Source organism: Phragmites australis, chromosome 18 (assembly GCF_958298935.1).
Source record: "Phragmites australis chromosome 18, lpPhrAust1.1, whole genome shotgun sequence".
Taxonomy (NCBI): Eukaryota; Viridiplantae; Streptophyta; class Magnoliopsida; order Poales; family Poaceae; genus Phragmites; species Phragmites australis.
The window spans coordinates 7,682,120-7,706,639 of NC_084938.1; the positions used below are offsets into that span (position 1 = coordinate 7,682,120).

The 24,520-nt window shown below is 42.7% G+C and overlaps 2 protein-coding genes across 5 annotated transcripts; both read left to right on the forward strand.

Moving 5' to 3' along the window:
* The first annotated feature begins 2,440 nt into the window (after positions 1-2,440).
* Positions 2,441-5,492, forward strand: LOC133899595 (ATP synthase subunit epsilon, mitochondrial). The gene is made up of 2 exons (XM_062340600.1): positions 2,441-2,717; positions 5,140-5,492. Exons 1-2 carry the CDS (start codon positions 2,531-2,533, stop codon positions 5,163-5,165), a joined length of 213 nt encoding a protein of 70 aa, XP_062196584.1. The 5' UTR covers positions 2,441-2,530; the 3' UTR covers positions 5,166-5,492.
* An 823-nt stretch (positions 5,493-6,315) lies between these two features.
* On the forward strand, positions 6,316-19,116 carry LOC133898995 (diacylglycerol kinase 4-like). Of its 4 annotated transcripts, XM_062339857.1 has the most exons (12): positions 6,316-6,935; positions 9,430-9,552; positions 10,046-10,183; positions 10,269-10,354; positions 11,347-11,446; positions 11,534-11,609; positions 12,203-12,285; positions 16,623-16,693; positions 17,718-17,795; positions 17,895-17,982; positions 18,065-18,181; positions 18,644-19,116. In XM_062339857.1, exons 1-12 carry the CDS (start codon positions 6,408-6,410, stop codon positions 18,806-18,808), a joined length of 1,653 nt encoding a protein of 550 aa, XP_062195841.1. In that variant the 5' UTR covers positions 6,316-6,407; the 3' UTR covers positions 18,809-19,116. The 4 variants fall into 4 exon arrangements, with proteins under 4 accessions (XP_062195841.1, XP_062195842.1, XP_062195839.1 ...); XM_062339858.1 differs by lacking the exon at positions 18,644-19,116 and having other exon boundaries at positions 18,047-18,181; XM_062339855.1 differs by lacking the exons at positions 6,316-6,935; positions 10,046-10,183; positions 10,269-10,354; ... (6 more) ...; positions 18,065-18,181; positions 18,644-19,116 and adding an exon at positions 6,948-8,868 and having other exon boundaries at positions 9,430-9,554.
* Positions 19,117-24,520: the final 5,404 nt, after the last annotated feature.

Below are 24,520 nucleotides of genomic sequence, written 5' to 3' on the forward strand. Positions count from 1 at the left end.
TATCATCAGAGGTTCTACACCCTACATAAGGTTAGACTGCGACCCCCTTAGTTTGTGAGTTTTGTTGAAACCTGACATGTAAGGTTAGACCACACCCTACATTAGTTAGACTATGAACCCCTTCGTATATGAGTTCGGCTCTAGTGTACTAATGTTACACCGCTCCTTGCAAAAAGGTTAGACCGTGACCCCTTCCGTTTGTGAGTTCGGCTTTGGTGTGTTGAGGTTAGACCGCCCCTTGCAAGAGGTTAGACCGTGACCCTCCTTCGTTTATGAGTTCAACTCTAGTGTTTTGAGGTTATACTGCCCTTTGCTCAAGGTTAGACCAGTACCCAGTCTAGATTGTGAGTTTTCGCTAACTTGTCTTCGGTTAGTTAGGGGATCCCTTCTCAGTTGTTTCCGCTGGTTATATTTGTTGTGTTTATAGGTGCTCTGAGAGCTTCCTAACATGTTTCTAAGGTCAACACATCTGTTGTGACTGGGTGATCTTGAAGGTTAGAAAAAAGACGGGTTGGATAAAAAGTAGAAAAGATCATTAAAAAAAATTAGTAAGACACTTATTCATTCCATCTAGCTCCTCTCTAGTCGCCTTGTCGGTCCTTCATCCTCCTAAATTGTGCCGCTAACGTGAGGATTCACAGGGGTTGAGATCATACAACAGATGAAGTCCATCCTAGCGTGCTATTCTTGCCACACGCAAACTCCCAAACTTTTTGCGGAAAAATCCACCCAAAAAAAAAAAACTCAAAGCCTACTCGGATCCATTCTCCCAAACCTGCAAAAATATCACATGCCACTCAAATCCATCCTACAGGGAACCACACAAGAATTCATGGAGCAACCAATTGCTCTAATTCGTGGGGATTATTGAGATTATACAACAGATGAAGTCCATCCCGGCATGCTATTCTTGCCACACGCAAACGTCCAAAGTTTGTGTGAAAAAAATCCACCACAATAGAACTCAAAGCCTACTTCGATCCATTCTCCCAAACCTGCAAAAACATCACATGCCACTCGAATCCATTCTACAGAGAACCAAACAAGAATTCATGGAGCAACCAATTGCTCTAATTCATGGAGAATTCTGTGACGCTTCTCTGCCATGCCGCTGCCATCGGCGACGAAAGCGGGGGAGCTTGACAACAGTGAGACCTTGGGCCCCCTTATGGATGCCGGTGAATCCAATCCGACCAGTTCTGGGTGACCTCGGGACAGGTGCAACAAGAGACCGTGAGGCCGGCGCTACTGAGCTCGGGGCGACGACGAAGGCTAGGGACGCAGAGGCGAGCTTGATGAGGAGTGGAGGAGGAAGAGGGAGAAGAACATGGTAAGATGAATGGCTGACATGTGAGATCCACCTTATTTTTACTAGGGAAAACTGCAAAAACCCCCCCAAAAGTCACTTGAATTTTGACTTTCCCCCCCAAAAGTTGTTTTGTTGCAAAAAACCCCCCAAAAGTTTGACTTTGTTGCAAAAAACCCCCTAAAAATTCAAAAGAATAAAAAAATCATAAAAAAAATCTAAAAAAAACTAGAGACAATTCTAAGACCTTCTGTGAAATTTGGTTTCAAAAATAATATCCTTTGCATCATATTTAATGGAGAGGAAGTTTGAAAAAAAAAGAAAAATGTGTAGCTCATTTATTAACTCATGTTATTTTAACTTTGTCATGTCTACCATTATTTTTTCTACACAAATAATTGTTTAAGTAAACTAATAAAAGTGGTTTCACTAATTTTGGGGGTGTTATGGATTAGTTATGAATTAATCTATCTGCAACACATTTACTCAATCCTGCACGTTACAATAACTATTTCAAGATTTCATATATTTTTACAAGATAGAGGATCATCTAAGAAGACTAAAAAATTTTGTTTCATGATTTTTGGATTAGTAAATAATTAACTATGCATTTAACTCGAATTAACAAATGAGTTGCACGTTTTTCTTTTTTTTCAAACTTACTCTCCATGAAATATGATGCAAAGGATATTATTTTTGAAAAAAATTGCACAAAAGGTCTTATAATTGTCTCTAGTTTTTTTAAGAATTTTTTGTGATTTTTTTAAATTTTTTTTGAATTTTTGAGGGTGTTTTTGGAACAAAATCAAACATTTGGGGGGTTTTTTGCAACAAAACAACTTTTGGGGGGGAAAGTCAAAATTCAAGTGACTTTTGGGGGGGTTTTTGCATTTATCCCTTTTTACTATGTCATCAACTTACTGTATGATGACATGATAAAATCACTGCCACATCAGGGCCACCATAGATTTATACGAGAATTAGGAGGAATGCTATTCTGGTCAATTCTACTGTTGGACTACGGCGCACACTATTCATGGGCCAGAAGCCTATCTAACTGTGCGGGTCCAGCCCACGACGCCCTCGGTCCACGGCAGACAGGTGACAGCCCCCAGCTCAACAAGTACCCACACCTCGTAACCGCACCCGGCACCCCGCAGCTCTCTCCCGTTCCCGTTCCCATTCCCGGCGGCGGCGCGAGAAGAAGAGAGGAAGCGAAGCGCGATGTCGGCGACGACGGCGGCAGTGCCCTTCTGGCGCGCGGCGGGGATGACCTACATCGGCTACTCCAACATCTGCGCCGCGCTGGTGCGGAACTGCCTCAAGGAGCCCTTCAAGTCCGAGGCCGCCTCCCGCGAGAAGGTCCACTTCTCCGTCTCTAAGTGGGCGGACGGCAAGCAGGAAAAGCCCAGTGAGTGCCCCTCCTCTCTTCTTCTCCGCGCGTTCTTGGCTCGATCCTGTTCAATCGGGCCGGTTCCCGTGTGATGTGACGGAATCCTAGGGCATCGTGGATTTGGTTCGTAGGGTTGGGTGTGAGTCGTGGAGTGGCCTATGTTGATCCAGTGGATCCTGGATGCGGTCCTATCCATTAGCGCGGTTTGCGTGCGGCGGCGTCTCAAGATTTGTTCTAGTGCGCATCTATTCTCGGTGGTCTAGGGGTAATTGTTGTTGGCAGAAACCCGATCCGGGCTGGCGATGAATGCTGTTAGTCGGAATGTAATGTAATGTCTAGAGGAAAAGTTTACTGGCGCAGTAAATGCCTCAGGGCCTATAATCAGATCATGAGATTTCGGGGAAGGGGCTCTCTGGGTGGATTGTCTGTCAAATGTCCCAATGGTTAATACTGTAATTGCGTTCTATTTTAATCACGCCTTGCAAGCTGAAATGGTCATGATAAATACTAGCATTATGCACTTTGCAAGCATCTAGAATCCCTATTGAGTACTGTAGTACTGTAGTGTACTTAAGAGCGGTAAAAGGTAGCACCAGGCCATGAGTTCTTTGTCAAACCAGAATACATCACCTGTTGAAATATCGTTGATTCCTTTATGTATCGTCTCAGTATCTCTGCTTTCATGGATAAGAAAAATGAAGCGAATTTGTATCCATCTTTCAACTATAAAAGTTTGCTATGAAAGTGAGAGGGGGTAAATGTGCGATGACATAAGGATTAAGGGCCAGCACTATCAAAATTTATCGAAACCACTGTAATGTGGAGCTGGTAAAGGTTGCAGTACTAAGTTGTACTAGTGTTACTGTTCCTTTTATGATGGAACATGGAGCCGCATATTCTTGAAGTATGACCCTGTAACGAGTAATGAACTTGCCCATACTGCACAAACTTTGGAGGGAATTTTGCCATTAATGATCTGTCTTATGATGTAACTCAATCCATCAATAGTTCAAAAATAGGATGATATCAATCAGTCATGACTGTTGATTCATCTCTCTTAGCTTGTTACTATTTCTTTTATTTCCTGTTTGTAATGTAATGAACCAATCATTAGTTGAATCTTTGTCACAACTCTACGCTAGCACGCGATCACAAATTGGAAAGTAACTTGCACACGTACGCACAGCCACACACAATGAGGAACAATACACATCCAGGTAGGAGAATAAAAATAAATTGTTCTGCGAAATTTGCTTCTTTGTGTTTGAGTATCAATGGCGGTAATTCCATGAAATTTGATTTATTTTTTCTAACAGGGATAACAAACTGCGTAATAATTAGATTAAGTACTTATCACCTTCAGTGCATTAGTGTTTAATAGTTGTGCAAATGCCTTAAGATTTCCCATGCCTTATTTGTACGACAAAGAACTTGAACTATGGTTGCAAAGGGATGTGTCCAGTTGTACACTTTTATCATGAACAACTGAATGCCTGAGTAGAACAGCAGACTACATGTGATACCATCTTAGTGATCGCAGCGCAGGATGTTTCAGTTTCACATCATCCATACTGCAAGTGCAATTTGAATTTGAAGTAAAGAAACTGTGAAAGTAGGGTAGCTGGATATTACAGGTTGTTCCAAGTGGCTGTTATCACTGCTATTTTGATGATTTACATGAAATACTGCTGCATACACAATGAGGAAAAAGGCACATCCATGTTGTAAAAAAAAACCAATTGTTCTATGAACGTTGCTTCTTTGAGTTTTAGTAACAGGGAGGGTGATTCCATGAAGTTTGGTTTTTTTTTTCTAATAGAGATAACAAGCTCCATAATAATTAGCACAATAACTTATCACCTTCATTATTTGGGTGATTAATAGTTCTGCAAATGCCTTAAGAATTAAGATTTGTCTTGCCTTATTTGTACGATGAAGAACTTGGACCCCGGTAGCAAAGGGATGTGTGCAACTGTACACTTGCATTGGGAACACTTGGGTAGAACAGTAGACTATGTGCAATACTTGTCGGTGATCCATAGCGCAGGATGTTTCAGTTTCGCATAAGGGCAATTGCAATTTGAAAATCTGAAGTAAAGAGACTTTGAAAGTTGAATGAGTTGGACATTCCAGGTTGTTCCAAGTGGCTGATAGCATTGCTATCTTAATGATTTTCATGAATACTGCATTCAGAATCTGTGTTATTATGAGTATTTAGCAATCTCTGATATTTGAATACTTGTAGTGGATAGCTTATATTCTATTGTTATGTTGGTTCATGTTTGTTGTATAAGCTACACAGCAGCAGATGTGTTTCTTTTGCTTCAGTATTAATTAGGGCCCTTTTTCCATCACGAGTTACAGACTGAAAATATGTTTCTGTTGCAGGCATAGTTTTTATATGTTTCTTTTGAAACTAACTTGGTTGTTCTTGTTGCAGCTGTCCGCACAGATTCTGATGAATAAAAGATCTGGTGCCATGGTGACATAGTCCTTTTTACAGATGCCTTGGAAGTGTTCATGCATTTCTTGCAAGCTGATGTTCCTGGAACCTGCTGTTAGCTGGCTGGATTTTATGGTCAACGCTGAAGAATAAATTCTTTGTGACAATGGGTCTTTTGAAAACGATGTAATGTTATTATGGTTGCTAATTGCTCGAGTTACACAAACTGTCATGTGAACTTTACGGCTTGCTTCAACTTTGTGCAATTTGGTATTGATCTTTTTTTAGCATGTGCCGTGCAACAGTATCATGCCTAGTTGTTCAAATAAAGAACAGAGGGTTTGCAGCTAGCATTGTCTATCTCAAAGCTGTGCCTTAAATTTTGGACAACTAATCAGTAATAGGAATGGAATGATGTTGTATTTTCATTTTTTTTTCTTTGCGGGAATAATGTTGCATTTCCTGTGATGCCAGTATATCATGACTTACATGCCATGCTTGATCTTCAACCGGTTTTCCTTTAAACTCATATTGTCTTACTGACACGGGAGTTTACATTTGAAGGCCTCGATTGGAATGAAGATTTATCACGAGTTATGGGAGAATCAAACTGTCGTAAGATTCCTGCAAAAATGTTTTGGCGACAGCAGAGCTGATGAATAAAATTTGATTCAACTGTTGTCGTCCTGTACCTTGCAAGAGATCTCGTACCTGTACTGAGCACAATTCGATTGCCATCAAATCAATTGTTTATCCACATAGCTCGGTGGGTTTTTATTTCGGCCGATGAATGTCATCATCAATGCAAATGAATTAACTTTACATTTGTAATCTAAAACAAAAATTTCTACTCTCTCCATTTTAAACTTTTATTTTTCGGATAGATAACTATCTTACAAACACATAACATGCCTAGAGTTGAAAATAGACCTTATATACCATTATTAATGTCATCTTGCAACGATTCTGACAATAACTACACTTTTGATTGATCAACGGTCATTTCGAAAACACATTTCCGAATAAATTAAAAGAGCAATTCTGAAATACGTATCTCAGTAAACTGGACTACTGCATTTCCAAACGGAGTAAAATTTGTCCAAATCTATCCAGATTTTGTTCGGGTATTATTCCTTTGTTGGCTGTCCAAGCTGAGGACCGGGCTCATCAGCCTCCTCCCCGCGGGAAAGCCGACCATACAAAACTCCTCCCTCTCTCTCCTCCGTTCCAACCGCCTTGCCGCGCGCTCCCCTCCCCCGCCTCCCATGACGCATTCCCCGAGCCCCAACCCGCGATCGCGGCCGCGGTGGCGATCGCGGTCGCGGTCGTGCTCCGACACGCCCTCCATGATGTCGTCGCTCTGGTCGTCCTCGTCGTTGTCGCCGACGCCCGCGGAGCGGGACCGGGAACGGGAGGAGCCGCGCTCGCCCACACCCCAGCCGCCACCGCCGCCGCTAGTGGGGGCGCTGATCGAGTCGCTCTCCTTCCGCAGCTGCGGGTTCGGCCGCGCCGCGGCGTCCGCGTTCGAGAAGGAGGACCTCCGCACCCGCGCCACTCTCCCGCACCGGCTCCGCGCCGCCGTGCACGCAGCGCTGCGCGCCAGGGACCCCGCGGCGAGGGCGTTCGCGCTCGACGGCGGCGGCGATGGCGCAGTTTCCAACCCGTGGTTCGACGCCGCGGCGCACGACGACGCGCCCGAGTCACCACTCGTCGCGTTCGTCAACCCGCGCAGCGGCGGACGCCTCGGCCCCGTCCTCAAGACCCGCCTCCAGGATCTCATCGGCGAAGACCAGGTCAAATCTCTCTCTCTCTCTCTCTCTCTCTCTCTCTCTCTCTCTCTCTCTCTCTCTCTCTCTCATATTTGTATGGCCGTTCATGTCGCGTGCCGTGGCCTGTGAGCGAACGCTTGGAGAATACGATGTGATGAGATGACCGGCGTCGCGCGCTACGTGGAGCTGCTGTCGCGGTGCGGTGGCGGCGACGCGCGGGCGATCGCGCGGATCCAGGCGGAGCTGGTCACGTCGGGGCGGCTCCGGCAGAACGCGGAGCTCCACGACGCGCTCATCCGGGCGCTCTCCCGCTCCGCGCGCCCGCACCTGGCGCTCCCCCTCTACGCGCATCTCCTCCGAGCGGGCCTCCTCCCCACCCCGCATACCCTTCCCTCCCTCCTCAAGTCGATCGCCCTGTCCCCCGCGGCCCCGGGCGCGGCGGTGCTTGCGCTCGCCGTGCACGCCCACGCCGTCAAGCTGGGCCTGGAGCGGTTCCTCCTCGTAAGCAATGCGCTCATCCGCGTCCACGCGGGTCTCCTCGGCCGGCTCGCTGACGGGATCTTGCTGCTGAGGACAGCTCCTGCCGTGGACGCCTCCACGTTCAACACGATGATCACGGCCTACGCGAGGGCGGGGCGGGTCGCCGATGCCCGGGATCTGTTCGACGAAATGCCTACGAGGAACGCTGTGTCCTGGAGCGCCATGGTGAATGGGTATGTCCAGGCTGGGGATGGGAGGGAGGCGCTGGGGATGTTTGCACGGATGCAGGCTTTGGGTGTCTGCCCAGATGACACGGTGCTGGTGGGGGTGCTCGCAGCGTGTGCGCAGCTCGGGGCACTGGAGCAGGGGAAGTGGGTGCATGGTTACCTGAAAGCGAATGGCATTAGAATCACCGTGTTTTTGGGAACTTCTTTGGTTGATATGTATGCCAAATGTGGTGAGGTGCAGCTTGCAATGGAGGTGTTTGAGGGGATGAAGGACAAGAATGTGCTGGCTTGGACTACTATGATAAAAGGCCTTGCAATACATGGCCGAGGTTCAGAGGCATTAATGCTCTTCTCCCAGATGGAGTGCTTAGGTGTCAAGCCGGATGACATTGCTTTCATTGGTGCATTGTGTGCATGCACACACGCAGGGTTGGTTGACAAGGGCCGGGAGCTTTTCGATTCCATGGTGAGGAAGTATGGCATTAAACCAAAGATTGAGCACTATGGATGCATGGTAGACCTTCTTGCACGAAATGGCTTGCTCAATGAGGCCAGAGAGATGATTGAGAAAATGCCCATGAAACCTGATGCCTTGATTTGGGGAGCTCTGATGGCTGGTTGTAGATTCCACAAGAATGTGGAGTTGGCTGAGTATGTTGTCAAGCATTGGATTGTGTTGGAGCCTGACAAAAGCGGTGCCTATGTACTTCTTGCTAACATTTATGCTGCCTCCGGTAGGCATGCTTCTGCGAGGGAAATTAGGCACCTAATGCATGAGAAGGGAGTTGACAAGACACCTGGTTGTAGCACTGTGGAGATTAAAGGATTTATTCACCAATTCATTGTTGGAGATCTTTCTCATCCTCACATAAAAGATATTTTGATAAAATGGCATGAAATTGATAGTAGGATTAGATTGGAGGAAGGTTACATCCCTGACAAGAAGGAAGTCTTGCTTGATATTGAAGAAGAGGAGAAGGAGGACGCACTCAGCCGCCACAGTGAGAAGCTGGCAATTGCATTTGCTTTGATTAGTACTAGTGACGGCATGCCCATTCGGATAGTCAAGAACCTCAGAGTTTGCCATGATTGCCATCATGTCACCAAGCTAATATCCAAAGTATACGGGAGAGAAATTATTGTTAGAGATCGAACACGTTTCCATTTGTTCAAAGCTGGCAGTTGCTCTTGCAAGGACTATTGGTAGTAGTTAACAATTTTGTCTACTGAAATTGGTACCTGATTCATGAGTGAGTATCAGTTAATCAATACAAAAAGCATCTCTTTCGTCTTGATGAATACATCAGGAATTCACAATGGAGGGAATCTAGTTGGTTATAAGGACCAATTCTTTGCTAATACTAATCTACATATGTTGTCATGCTGTAACTAAGTTAACATCCATGGATACTGTTGTTTGTAGTTTAGTAATAGTTGAACCTTCCAGATACAGTAATATTAATCTGCAATTCTGCATTGATGTCATGCTATATTCAGTTGTTAACTGGGGATATCGCCTTTCTAATCGATAATCAGAAGAAGTAATCGACTATGATTATATGAATCTTGTCAGTTGGTTAAGCTGGAAATGCTACTGATACTTTGTTACCTTTCTTACCCGACTATGGTAATTTAAGCAAGATATGGACTGTGTAACGTGGGTGGCGATCAAATATGTTCAGGGAGATATGTACTTGTACTCAGATGAAGGGTGGGAACACAGTATCTAATGTTCAGGACTGCTCTGTTCTGTTCATGAAACATTGAGATGGTTAGGCACTAAATGCATTCTTACAGCTTTCTGCATCCAGGTTTTTGATCTTACTGTTGTGAAGCCTTCTGACTTTGTGGAATATGCTTTGGCTTGTTTGGAACAACTTGCTGACTCTGGGGATCATAGTGCAAGGTCCGTTCGCCAAAATCTGAGAGTCATGGTATGTACATAACTTTGTTGGCTGCATTAGTCTAAAACAATGTTAGTTACGCATCCTGCCAATTTGTTTTATGCATTTCAGGGTAGTACTAGCATTATGTCTTACAGTTTTTGTACTAATTTGACCATAAGTATTCTAAATTGTAAAAAGTATCCAAACAAAATCATAAAAAAGAAGTACATTGTTTTGATGTTTCAGAACGAGTCCTAGAGTAATCTGCAACACCCTCATACTCCAAAAATACTGTGGTTTCTTCCAGGGACAATTGGTTAAGGGTTAAATCTAGCCATGAGTCATGTTTAGGTGGTGGTTGTCCTTGTCTTACATTGCAAATGATGTTGAGATCCATGGTTAAAAATGCTTTCTGGTGTACAGTTCTATCAATGAGAAACTCTACTTCTGAGACATTGTGAACATGGACTCTTATTGATTGCCACCCCAGGGCAAAAAAAAGGTTGGGCATTTCTTAATACTTATAGTTAATCTTTCCTAGGTTGCAGGAGGTGACGGTACAGTAGGTTGGGTGTTGGGGTGTTTAGGAGAACTATATGTTCAGAACAGGGAACCTGTTCCTCCAGTTGCTGTCATACCACTCGGAACTGGAAATGATCTCTCCAGAAGCTTTGGTTGGGTAAAAGGATCTCTTTCTTTTCTTTTACATTCTTCTTATGAAGCTACTTACTGCAAGTTTTTCATCACATAACAGTTATTTTCAGGGTGCTTCATTTTCTTTCTCATGGAAAGCAGCTGCCAAACGATCTCTCTACAAGGCCATTTTTGGCTCAGTTTCTTGTTTAGACAGGTGACTCTTATTTATTAAATTGGATGTTATTAAGGTCTGTAAGCATCCTCTTGCAATTTAATGATGATATATCTCTGTACTTCATACTTCTTTTGTATCTTGATATCACTTGAACGAGGACAATCATTGTCCTTACAATTTACTCCCTCTGTTCTCTAGTAGATGTTTCAGACATCAGCATGATCTCCTCCAATACACTCATTTGTCCATCATTTTTTCTAATTATATGTTGGTAAAAAGTAAGAAAACAATATAATTATATTGAATACTTTTGATGATAAATCTACTAACATCACTCCATTTGAAAAATCTAATATCTAAAACTATATCTATTTGGAAACAATGAGAGTACCTACTATCTAGTAACATATATACATTGATCATTATGTTTTCCAGCTCTAATTGTACAGCTATATCAACTTTAATATATATTACTGTGCAATCAAATGGTACAAACTTCATCAAGTGCAACCTATGCTTAGCTTAATAGAATTATGCATGTAGATCCTGTCAACCTATTAGGTTTCTATTCCGATATCAAGAAACAGGGCTGTCCTCATCATAAAAGAAAGTGCAATGTTGGTAAGACATGTTTGCTTTAGCAGTGTTACTTTGGTGGGAAATCACGCGGTTGTTAAATCAACAGACTATAAGGCATGTTGGCTTTAGCAGTGTTACTTTGGTGGGACATCATGCGATGATTAAGACTATACTGCTATCCCAGAGGTTTTCATGTCCATGTTAAAGCCTTTAGAGGAATTCTTTATACGAAAGATAGCTCATACTTACAAATGACCTTGCTATCTGTATAGCTTCTCATTTAGCTTGTTACTTGATGTTCTCTTTGTTCATTCATGGTGTGTTATTTTCATTCTCGCGCCAGCTATAGCCTCATAATTTATCTTTATGATCAAGTTCCCTGTTCAGAAGGTAAGATTCATACACCCAGTTTTACCACTTCTAGTGGCTCATATTATGTTGCCTTTGTGCAGTTGGCATGTTGTTGTTTCGATGCCGGATGGTGGAGAAGAAGAAGAAGAATTGGACCTCCCTCACTCCCTTAGGCATCTCGGAGAGTGTACATTTTATGATGTAATGACCCAACGCTTCTTGACTATCTTCTTGGATTGTCGCTGTTATGCCTTATGCTAAACTAAGATAAGTTACTCTTTCCTGCAGGATGGCATTGCTGAGGGAGAGTTGCCTGAGACTGTGTCCTGCTTTGATGGTGTCTTCTATAATTACTTCAGCATAGGTACTTTCTTTTTTCACACAGTCTCTTTGTTCAAGATCATATTTGATAGTGTTTCCTTAGAGTCTTTAGATTATTTAGTTGTTTGGAAAAATCCGGTACGGTTACTTCTTATATTGTATATTCTAGGTAAAATCATGTTGTTTTATTTGATCCATTTTTTAATATTTATCACGCCTTCATATGCTGCGTCATATCAATTGGAAGGATCTTCAAGACCATGTCCTTTAGCTAAGAAAAAATTAGGTGGCAAACTGGTCCAAACACGGATAATCACCTGGGATGTGTTCTCAAAAAGAACCATCGGGTTTTTTTGTGCTTAGTTTTCTTATTTAATAAGAAAGGTAAGTAATAATACATTCTTAGTACCACATTGGAGATAATGAGATGAAATCGTCTCTCGGGAGTTTTTCCCCTCTTCTAGTACCCTTTAAATTCATGCTTGGTGTAAGAGAAGATGAGATATAGGACATTAGGACTTAATGTATATATGCTGGGGTTTTGTTTGCTGTTACAATATGTTTCCATTTATAATATGTTCATTACATAGGTTTCTTAACTATGGGCCTTGACGATACGATTCCTTTGTAATGCAGGAATGGATGCTCAAGTTGCTTATGGATTTCATCATTTGCGTGACGAGAAGCCATTCCTTGCAAGTGGACCTTTATCTAATAAGGTAAGCAACTTTGGGATGCCCTTTCCCATATTTATGACAACTCAATGGCTCATTAGTTCAAACCCACATTGATCGTTCAGGTTTTGTATATCCTTTTCGATGTATGCTTATAACATTAAGTTGGGGTCAGCATGACTATCTATGGAAGATCTGCAGTCAATATAGTGAAAGTTTCAATGGTCAACTAACAATCATGCTACCATTTTTTTATGAAAAGGAAAAAAAATGAATAGCAGATTATGTATTGTTTTTCTTTGAGTAATCCACAAAAAATATCTCAGTTCTAACCAAAAGGGACGAATCACCTTTTTCAGCTACATTTTGCAAACTGTTGACATTCAATTAATTGTCTACTAAGAAAAGGTAAGATATGAATGTTGAGTGTAGTATATTCAGTAATTGATAACATATTCTAACAGGCCTGGGATCGGCGGCCTCCTAGGCCCTCTCCCTCATTGTAGCTACTGTAGCTGACATGTGGGCCTACAAGAAAACAATGGTCGTCAGATCGCGATCGGGCGGTTATGACTTGTCCTTTCTTGAGCGTTCTCCTCTCCTGTGTGTTCTGGAAGGCTCCCATGCGCTGAGCCACCGTAGCCGGTTCGCTCAAATCGCACCCATGCTGTCACCACATCGCGTTCTCTCCGGAAAGATCCCTGCCTCCCTCACGCAACTCCCCACACCTGCCTCCCCCTCTGTCGCCAAGATCGTGCGCCGCTTCTTGCATTCGGTCCGGCGACAGCTGGCTAGAAGCTGAGCTACTACTCCTCATCCGTTCAGGAGGGTTGGCAAGAAGCCTTCGTACTCCTACTCCGCGGCGGCGACCGCCACCTCGCCGTCCTCGTGGCGGTCGCCGCGCTCGGTGTCCTGACTGGGGCCGCGCGGCTGCTTTGGGGGCACCAACGGCTGCACCGCTCCACGGGGTCCGGGTCCGTGCAATGGTGGTAGCCATGGCGGAGCTCAAGCGGATGTTGGAGAGTCGCAACCTGACGCGTATCGAGCGCATCGGCGTGCACTCCCACATTCGAGGGTTGGGACTGGACTCCTCCCTAAAGGCCCGCGACGCATTAGAGGGCATGGTCGAGTAGCTCCCCGCCTGCCGCGCTACCGACCTCATCCTCTAGCTCATCTGCCAGGGCAAAACCGGTAGTCACGGTGTTCTCCTTACGGGCCACGAGGGTCCCATGATTTCTTGGTAATTCTTTTCCTACGTGGTTCTCCTTCTCGATTCCATCTGTGTGCAACACAAGGAAAATGAGTTGATTTTGAGGAAAATGATGGCAAAACGCCGCTTCAATTGCTATCTTTTTTCATACATACTATCCTAGGGCACGTTCTCTCCGACTAGATCCCCACATCCCTTGTGCGGTTTGACCCACACCTGCCGCCTCCTCCGTCGCCAAGACCGTGCGCCGCCTCTCGCATTCAGTCCGACGACGGCTGGCTAGAAGCTGAGCCGCTACTCCTCATATGTACGGGAGGGTCGGCAAGATGCCTTCCTACTCCTGCTCTGCGGTGGCGACCAACACCTCGCCCTCCTCACGACGTCGGAGACGGCCACGCTCGGCGCCCCGGCTAGGGCCGTACGGCTGCTCTGGGGGCGCCAATGGCTGCACCGCTCCCTAGGGTCTGGGTCCGTGTAGTGGTGGTAGCCATGGCGGAGCTCAAGCGGCTATCAGGGAGCCGCAACCTGATGTGTATTGAACGCATCGACGCGCACTCCCACATTCGAGGGTTGGGGTTGGACTCCTCCCGAAAGGCCCGTGACACATCAGAGGGCTTGGTCAGGGTAGCTCCCCGCTCGCCGCGCTGCCGACCTCATCCTCCAGCTCATCCGCTAGGGCAAAACCGGCGGTCACGTTGTTCTCCTTGCGGGCCACGAGGGTCCCATGATTTTTTGGTAATTCTTTTCCTACGTGGTTCTCCTTCTCGATTCCATTTGTGTTCAGCACAAGGAAAATAAGTTGATTCTGAGGAAAATGATGGCAAAACGCTGCTTTAGTTGCTATCTTTTTTCATACATACTATCCTAAGGTGGAATTTGTGGTTATTCCTGATGTGTATTTTCTCCCCCATAGATTCTGTTAATCCACTGTTTTCTGTACTGTTTACCATTGTTATTTATGGTACACCAGTCATTGTTTCAGACCTCTTAGTGCAAAATATTTATTTCCGAAGTCAGCTTTCTCCCTTTACATGAGTTCTAAAGTTCTATCACCACTATATTTAGTTAAGCTGATCTTGCATGACTGGTATTTGCCACATTTTTTTACATTATAATAAAAAAGTTAGGACTGTGCTCAAATACCTATTCATAAACAAATTGGTGAAATTAAGAAACTGCGGAAAATGATGTTGTTTTCCTGCAGATCTAAAGGTAAAATCATTCTTTTACAATATGCTTCCTTCCATAAATTTGAGTTTACTTGGCTACTCTGAAGTTCTTAAGTTTCATCGAGGCTAGGGTTACATTAATGAAATGAAAATAATGAACATCTTGGAGCTTTCAGTGCAGTACATGATCTAATGCAATCATGTTTTGGTTCCCTTTTCATGCTACTAAATATCTGTGTGTGCAATGATAGATGAGTTTGTTATCAGAATAAGGTATGTTAGGATCTAGCAGTAGACTATGTATACAATCTCCAGTTATTTTATATGTTATCACGAGTCCTGCAAGTATATTTTGGTTTCGAAAGAATGTCATTTTTCTGTTTTGCAAATTCTAGATTATTTACATTCAGCTACATAGTAGTTCTCCTCTCCTTTTGCTTTGTTCTGTACATTTCCTATTACACAACTTGGTTAATCCAGTAGCTAATAAGTTGGTTCAATAGAGTTATAAATGACTAGTGATGATGTAAAGGACGGTAGCACTTCAGTTCATTTTGATGAATATTCCTGCAATTTCGCCTCCCTCTCAGAATATTAATGTCTGGAGAATGGATGCCCTGTTCACCTAGATGTTACAATTATTCTTGAATTCGGTGAGGTATCTACAATTACATGCATATCAGTGCTCAGTTCTTTTTTATTTCTTCCATGTTTACTTTTGTGATTGTATTTCCTTCCATAGGCTGCTGTTCGTTCCATGAAAAGTAATCCTTTTCAAGTGAAATTAAGTTGCAGCTTTTGACATCTCATAGTATTATTGTGTTATCTCAAGCTCCATGCATTTCAGGTCTTCACTCAATGAGAATTTTTAGAAATGAAAACTACAATGATTTATATGTTATGCATTTTTTTCAAATAAACTATTAAACATTGCTTCTTTCCTGTCTGACCAAACACTAAAGTCCCATAGGTGCACATAGGCGTGCCAATCAGCCTAGTATTAAACATTGCTTCTTTCCTGTCTGACCAAACACTAAAGTCCCATAGGTGCGCATAGGCGTGCCAATCAGCCTAGTATGTATAGGCCCAACTAGTTTACGGTTGGCTCATGAAGGTCCATGTCTCTTACCTCTCTCTTGCAAGTGTAGTATATTTAAGTAAGGGATATGTATACGCCCAACTAGTTTACGGATGCCTCATGAAGGCCCATGCTTCTTTTTTGACGCAAAAGCCCCATGCCTCTTACCCTGTAGCAATAATGAATAAGGAGTACAGTTTAGAATTATCTCTTTTTTCTGTAATTTTACAATGAACATGAAAACTTGCAGCTTAAGGATTACAAATTTTCTACTTAAAACAGTGACAACACCAGAATTAGGGTTTCACCGCATGAATTGATGCGTGCCTTGTCCACTGGATAATTCTTTTAGTTTCCTGTTGGTCAAGGTACAAAATTGGACATGTCAAATTTTTTATGAAAACTTTGTAATTTGCTGGCCAGTAAAATTTCATATTGGCCACTGAAAAAATTCTTCTTTTTTTCAGCCAAAATTGTAGATTTCTTTCATAGTACTACAAAGTGCTGCTTCATTAGTCAACCTTAAATGAAATGCATAAATAACCTCTTTGGCCTTATTAGGTTTAAGAAATAAATGAAGAAAACCCCACTTCCTTAAAAAATTGCTGAGCACAATACACTCACTGGCAGTTGTTACAGACAGGTGTTTTGATGTTATTTCCCTTCTACAAGGTTTCCCTTCTACAGGGTAAGGGAAGAGAGCTCATTTTTGCATTTACTTTTGGGTTAGGCTGACAACAAACAGCAAATAAGAAAAAAGAATAGCATGTTAAAGTTGCATTCAAGAAAAACTTCAACTTCACGGTGGCAGAAATAAAATTCCCTTTAGTGTGGCAAATGCGAAGTTTTCCATATGACATGTATTTAATACACTTTTAGAGTGAGCATTTCTAACTAAATTACTGATTGGCTGATTTTGTGACAGTTAATTTACGCAGGATATACCTGCAAGCAAGGATGGTTCTTTACTCAGTGTATTAGTGACCCTGAACTAAGGTACGGTAGCTGGAATTCTTTTTATTTTGATGTGGCCTTTCTGCAAATACCTACATGTCTGGCAACCCCGCTGATCAAAGTGACTATTCTAATATTTTCAGTTTTTTTATTTGTTTGAAAAACGATCATACTAACGTGTCCATTTCAACCTTCAACTATGGCGTGAGTCCAGACAACAATGAGGGGTCCCTGTATGCCATCGAAAGTTATCAAAATCCTTGATCTGCCATCGAAAAAGTTCTCATCACTCATGTGCCACTACTTCAAATTTTCCTTCCCCTGTATGTCACTGCCATCATAACGGTGTTAATGCCAATGACACATAGGGGATGAAAAAACTAAATTTCCCTTTCCCACACAGTGGATGAAAAAACTAAATTTCCCTTCCCACACAGGGTTGAAAAAACTAAATTTCCCTTCCTATGTGTGCCACTGCTGTCAGCTTCGTTATGATGGCAGTGTCATATAGGGGTGAAAAAATTCAAGTAGTGCTACACGAGGGACAATAACTTTTTTGATGGCAAATCGAGTGTTTAAAAATATTTCAATGGCATATGAAGAATTATTTCGTTTTTTAAACAGTTTTGATGACAACAGGTTTGTGTGTTAGACGGTTTGAGTTACAGGTGTATATTTGGACTCAGGTCATTGTTGAAGGTCAAAAACTGGAATTTTTCCTTTTTTCTAATAGTCAAATGGGTTTTCCTCATAAAGAGTAGCATGTGATGCGATTTGGTCTATGTCTCTGAAAACATCCTTGTACTAGTTTACACCAAATGCCAGTAATTTGATACTATTCAGTTGCTGGCAATAACGAATCTGGACTGGTTGCGTCTTTAGTTTCGATGTCCAAAAACACAGGTTGTCAGTTTCCTTTCTTCTAAATTTTAATCTACCAAAATCCAGATTCCAGACAAATATTCCGGTTATCAGAAGTTATTTACCAGCGACGCTAATTTATCAAATCCAGAGTAGCAGAGGCTGCATGCGAACTCTCTCACTTCGCTCTTTCTTTAATATGCAGGGGATTGAGGAACATTATCCGTTTATCAATCAAGAAGATGGACAGCTCTGAGTGGGAGAACATTCCTGTACCATCGAGGTAAGCTGACAATCTCTCGAATTTTGGGCTAGCTAGGGATTATGCTTCCACATATAGGAAATGAAATTCAATTCATTTAACAAAAATGTTATAATGCAGTGTCAGGGCTATTGTTGCATTAAACCTTCACAATTACGCAAGCGGAAGAAACCCATGGGGAAACTTGAAGCCTGAATATTTGGAGAAAGTGCGTTGAGTAAATTACTGTGATCATTTATCTCCTCAACTGAATTAACATAGTCTTCTGATAGATTCACTTATGCCAATAGAGAGGATTTGTTGAAGCTCAATCAGATGATGGTCTTCTCGAAATATTTGGATTGAAGCAAGGATGGCATGCATCTCTCGTGATGGTTGAACTTATATCTGCGAAGCACATAGCTCAGGTACTTGCTCCCTACACAACAAAATGTTTGGGTGGTTGTTGAAAATGATGATTATCTATTGCAGTATTTATTGGCATGAGTATGCAGTTCCATTTTGTGAATCTCATTTGAAGAGGGGTGGTTTCCATCATGTATAGTATTTGGTAGGACAACTGATAAACTGCTATATGCTTGTTTTCTTTTCAAAAGAGTTTCATTTCACTAAAATTGTTAACATAAAATAGAATAACAAAATGTATTTCACTGCACAGTACAGTCCAAGTTCATGTTCAGAAAGACTGAAAGGAGATCACAATGGAGTTAACATTTTATTTTATCATGTGACTTGTAAGTAAATGGCACTTGTAAGCAAATGGCACAAATGAAACCAAAAAATCTTCTACTATAAACAGTATTATTTGTTTGTTCCAACAATTGCTTTTAGAATAAATTATATAATTGATCCTGCCATGCCATTTTCAGGCTGCAGCAATCCGAATAGAGATCAAAGGTGGCCAATGGCAGGACGCATTCATGCAAATGGATGGGGAGCCATGGAAACAACAACTTAGCTCTGAATATTCGACATTTGTTGATATAAAAAAGGTGCCTTACCCTTCACTGATAATCAACGGTGGAGATCGTTAGCGGGAACCCAGACTTGGTGTCACCCTAGCTGGAGCAGGCAAGAAATTTTTTCAGCTTCCAAGCTTGGGAGCTCGATGAATCCAGGCACAATCTTGATCACGGTTGCCCAAAATCGTAACTGTATATTGAGTTGAGGATGTACTTGGAACAACGGAATGCAATGGTGTCTGTGTTTTGACCGCGCTTCTTAACTGAAGTTCTGTGTGCTGCATGACGCTACTGTTGGATATATTTGGTAATTTGAGGACGATATTGTTGACCCTGCTGGTTGCTACCTGGTGCAAATATAAGTGAGATACAATTTGTTACCCTTCCTTTCTGAATGTAGAAGGAAACCTTGCAGACACTACCCTGAAATTCTGTCTTCCCAACTGGTGAGCATCGGTATGGCGTCTACATTCTTTGAATAAAACGCTATGGCCTACAATTACATGAAAATTGATATGTATTAGGAAATTGCATCCTAAACTTTTTAAACATGCTATTTGACAGGTACACGTTGTTATAAGTAGCAAGTCACCTTATACACATGTTACTTGCATATTCCTCTCGCACCGCTAGATTCCTCCCCAATTTAGGGATGCATAGTGTGAAAAAAATGGAATGGCCATCGAACCGGTCACATGACTAGTTCACAGTTCACCGGTTGAACCAATGGTTTCTTATAGTCAAACCGGTATAAACCGGTTGTAATACCTTAATGGTTATAGTTGGGGTCACTAGTAAATCAATGAAATAAGGTTCACAAATGTATGAATGCTCGTTCTTAAACAAAGATATTTTTTTCTCATGGTTTTTTAGCGGACCGACTGGCGCAGGCACCGATTCCGGTGTTTCCCGGTTAAACTGTGATCTAGGTCGGCTTTTTGTTGCATGAGTGATGTCAATGGGCCCTATTCCCCAACGGATAATTCCTCATTTAGGCCTTGTTTGGAAGTGTGACACCCTGGGGACTTTTATAAGGCTGTAGCGCTACTAGATATATAACTACGGGCCCGTCGAACAAGCAAATTTAGTAGTATCTCCGCTAAAACTAGATATATAACTAGCCAAACACCACGTAACAAGAGATAAATATATCATCACATTAACAATAGCAAGTATCCTAGCAAGAGGAGTATGCCTCAAACATACAACCATACCACAATGAGACAAACATACATGAGAACGACTAAGAGACATTGAACTGATATTACAACCAAAAAGACAAAAAAGTGGAGGTGATCATGCATAAGCCGTGCTACTACCCCTCCTAGATGCTCGATGTCACCTCAAGGCACACCTGAAAAGATTGCAAGGGTGAGATTAAAAAATTTCAACAAGTGAATTGCTTTAACAAGCTATGTAGCTACAATTAATTAAGCGATCATCTTTACTAGAAAATTAGAAACTAAACAAGTTATCAATATCAGGAAACATAATTAAACTTGACAAAACATCAACAACCACATGCTACCATCCACTAGCTATGATTCACATATCAATATTAACCAAAATGGTAAAAAAGACTTCCTTGCAAGATAAGAACGACATCGAAGCAATTAAAGTAAAAACATAAATATGAATGCATATGTATGCACATGTCATGCTCTTCCTCACTCTTACCTCTCCACGGGCAACGTAGGGGTATGCATCGTACCCCTCCACGGGCAATGTACAACGCTATACCGGTACGGTCACGACCATAAGATGGCGACAAAACTTCCAATGCATGATATGCATATGTAAAACATGCTTCATACATATTCAATAACATAACTTTTCAAAATATGCATAATATGTCAAGAGCAACTACAAAGCGACTTATCTCACTTTCTTCATTTCTTAATTCAAGATCCAAGTAAACTTCAGAAAGGTAAATAGTAAAGCAACAAGCTCGTGCATAACCAAAATACACAACTTCCAACATAATTATATACCTCATGCTTCGCATACAAAGAATATAAACAACTGCGAGACATAAGACATATCACACTTCCTTTACCTCATAATCCAGGGAGAACATCCAATCTTCACAAGGCGGAGAAATAACTAACATGTTCACATTTTTAATTTCAATAAATCATTAGTAAGTGCGACAATTAAAATATGGAGGCAACCAAGTAGCAAGTTAAAGCGTAACCATCGGTTACATTCACTTACCTTCACCAACGATGAAGACGGGCACTAGCTACGACATGAAACGGCACCACCTGAACAAACACACCATTAGCACCAAAATGCTGCAACAGCAAAAGTAAAAGGAGACACGCTCCTACACCCAAAAACCCCATGAACACAAAAACCGAGGTTCATGGAAAAACATCTACCACTAAGCTTGCAAGACACCGAGCGAGAACTTCCACTAAGGGGTCAAACACCAAAGAACAAAGCAACAACGCACAGACTAACTCTCGCCGGGCGATAACACCGATTTAACAATTACTCTCAAACCTCTTAATCGAAAAGAACAAGACCAACGTCAACTAAGAGCTTTCGACGAGACCTACAACTTTCCTTTTAACCAAATCATCGAATTCGACACCGATTAGGCCTCAACTTCTGAATTAAAACACTACACGCAACAAATCGACCAAAACTCTAATCCGGTGATGGAAACGATTGATACCAATTATCCACAAGCATCTAAGAACTACGGAGAGGTTACCTTTGGAGTGGAAACACAAATTGATGACGAAAATCAGCGAACTCGTGAAAAGACCCATTCTTCTCCCTTCTTCTTCTTCCTCCTCTGTCTTCCTCTTCCTTCTTCTTCCTTCTCTTTCTTCCTCTTTTCTTTTCTTTTCCTTTCTTTTTTTTCTCTTCTCACGACCGATCAGCTCTTCAATGCCCCCTCTGCTCCATGCCCCTGGACCCCCTCATCATGACCTTATCGGCTGGCAGTGCTGCAGCACCAGTGATGCAGAGGTGGCTGGGCCCCGTGGCTGGCTGGCGCGGTGGCACGCTGGTGGCAACGGAGGCAGAGTGACGCAGCAGGGGTGGTCAACAGGGCGGCAACATCTAGGGCTAGGGGCGAGCATGTGAATGGGGGCAGTTAGGTGGGGATCGGGATCAGGATCGATCCCCCCACCTTATCCTTTTTTTTCTTTTTATCCAACGATCTAGATTTATTGGGCTCACCACGGACTCACCGAGTGCCCAAATGGGATGTTAGATAGCAAAACAGAATCATCTTGACGAGATCTAGGCATTTGTGGTCTCCGATTGTCTATCCGAGCAACTGTTCAAAAGGTCAAATTTTGTACTCATGGGTCCCATGATCAACAAATGAATTTCTCATTTTCGGGTATCACATTCTCCCCTCCTTAAAAGGATTCGTCCCCGAATCTACCCACTCTAAAGCTACGATAAGAAAGGACAACAAAGCAAAGATACAGTGGAAGACAACAATTAACGCTCACCAGCTTCTAAGAGCTAGGGGTACTTATTTGAGTTCTTTTGCACTTGATCCTCAGGTTTCTCACACTAAGACTAATTTGGCCAAAGGTCCATCACATACTTGATTATCCTCCTTCACATGACCCGCTCGGATGAGTCCCAAGATACACACCGAATGACACTTCATGGTCAAATCCCGCTCTACGGTCATGGACTCCAGAATGATCTTATGCTCAGTAAAGATACTTCCATAGCATAGAGGCATGGAAAATACTTTGCACCCCTCTCATCGATTCTGGCAACTCCAGATAAAAGCCAAACCGCTAACATGGGCTGTGACCAAGAACAGGCCAATGTACCTCAGACTAAGCCTTCTGGAGGTACCAAAACGCACCATGCCTTTGATCGGCGACACTCTGAGAGAACCATGGTCGACAACCACAAATCCTAGATCCCGACTCCAAACATCCGCATAGCCCTTCTATCAACTCTAAGTGGCCAATAAAATTTGATGAAACTCCTGCACCTTCTCTATGCTCCGCTAAACCAAGACCGGGCCAAGCAAAGGCCTTTCACCCACATCATCCCACCAAAGAGGAGTAACACACTTCTGGTCAAACCAAGCCTCCAAGAAGGCATCTTGATATTCGTCTAATAACTGTTGTTATAAGCAAACTCGGCCAAAGCTAGTTGGTCCTCCCAAGTGCCCTTCCAAGACTGAATACATGCACATAACATGTCCTCCAAGGTTAGAATAAATCCACTAACTGACCATCTGTCTGAGGATGAAAAACTGTGCTATAAGAGAGTTTAGTGACCCATGCATTAAGCAAACTCTACTAAAATTGGGACACAAACTTGACAGCTTGATCAGACACAAATGACTTGAGCACACCATGCAACCTCACCACTTCCTAGCACCAAGGGAAACACGGCCCACGTCGAACTGGTCATCCTCACGATAAGCGAAACAGGGACTTAGCAAGTCTATCTACCACAACCCATAAGATAGCTCACCCTCGAGGTGAGAGAGATAAACCAACCACACAGACTACCACAAAAAAGCTTTTAACTCCACTTCGGAACCTTCAACGGCTGCAAGGCCATTTAAGTTCAGCCTAAAACTACTCACAACAACCACATAAAGCCAAAAAGCTATGGACAACATCATGTCCTGTTTATCCTGCAGCAATCTTGCAACGTGATGCCGTTCTTCACATCGATCTACCATGACACAAAGATGCCTTTTTAAAAATGCGTAGCTTACAAACCATCACGTCTAAAGATCGATAGAGCCACCTTGCAAAACCCACCTTCCGACCTCTTGAAGAAGATGATCACGTCATCCCGCTTTCTTCGCACTATTAAAAGAGAAAATGAAACCAAGAACCCACAACATCTTCATGGATATTAAACCAGCAAAACAAGAGACACTCTCTTAGACAAGCTCTGAAACCAATGCATTAGCTGACCAGGAACACCCTCTTTGATGGATGCAATTGCACCCAAAACACTACTTGAGTAACACCACAAACTCGAGTCAAAACCCTGCTAAGAACAAATGACTTTCTTTACCTCGTCCTCATGCCTTCAGAGGAAGGATAAACTTAAAACCTTTATGGTTTAGGACTAAGGGAACATCGACCCTTCATTTCTTCCACCAACACCGCTAACTCCAAAACAAGAGTTAGGGTAGACCTGCTCAAGGGTCGGTCACAACCTTAAGGAATGAGCCTTTAGCTAGACACTCTTACATCGATGCATCACCAAGTCTAGAAAGGACAACCTCTTGCCCAACTAAAGTTTGAATACTCAGTAGCTCATCCTTCGGGGCACAAGCTTAGACTTGCATACTCCAATCCAAACACTGAAAAACCTTCATCGTGAGAGAGCCAAACCAATTACTAGACCGTGTTGGTCACCACATCTAGAAACATGCCAGACTGGTATACTAGACAACTGCTCATCTTGCTTATGCTCATAGGCCTACTATACTATCAACAACCACACCATGACTTCTTCAAACTAACATCACATCCACAACACAAACTTCGTTAAAAAAAAAAGCGGAAGAGATGTCGGTTAATCCAACAGACAAGGCAACTACTGTGAAAAGCCCATGCAGAGGGATGAAGACATGACTTCTACAACCTCATACATGCTATTCCAACTCAAGAATAGTTGCTTTACAAAGCCAATTTAGAAAACACACTCTGCAATCCTCAGTTCATAGTCAACAGTCTGAGTGCCGACATACCACACTCCTCTTCAAATCCCTAGAGAGCATACAACCTCTTGGACAACCCCAGACTATAGAGGCCTACCTGAACAGAG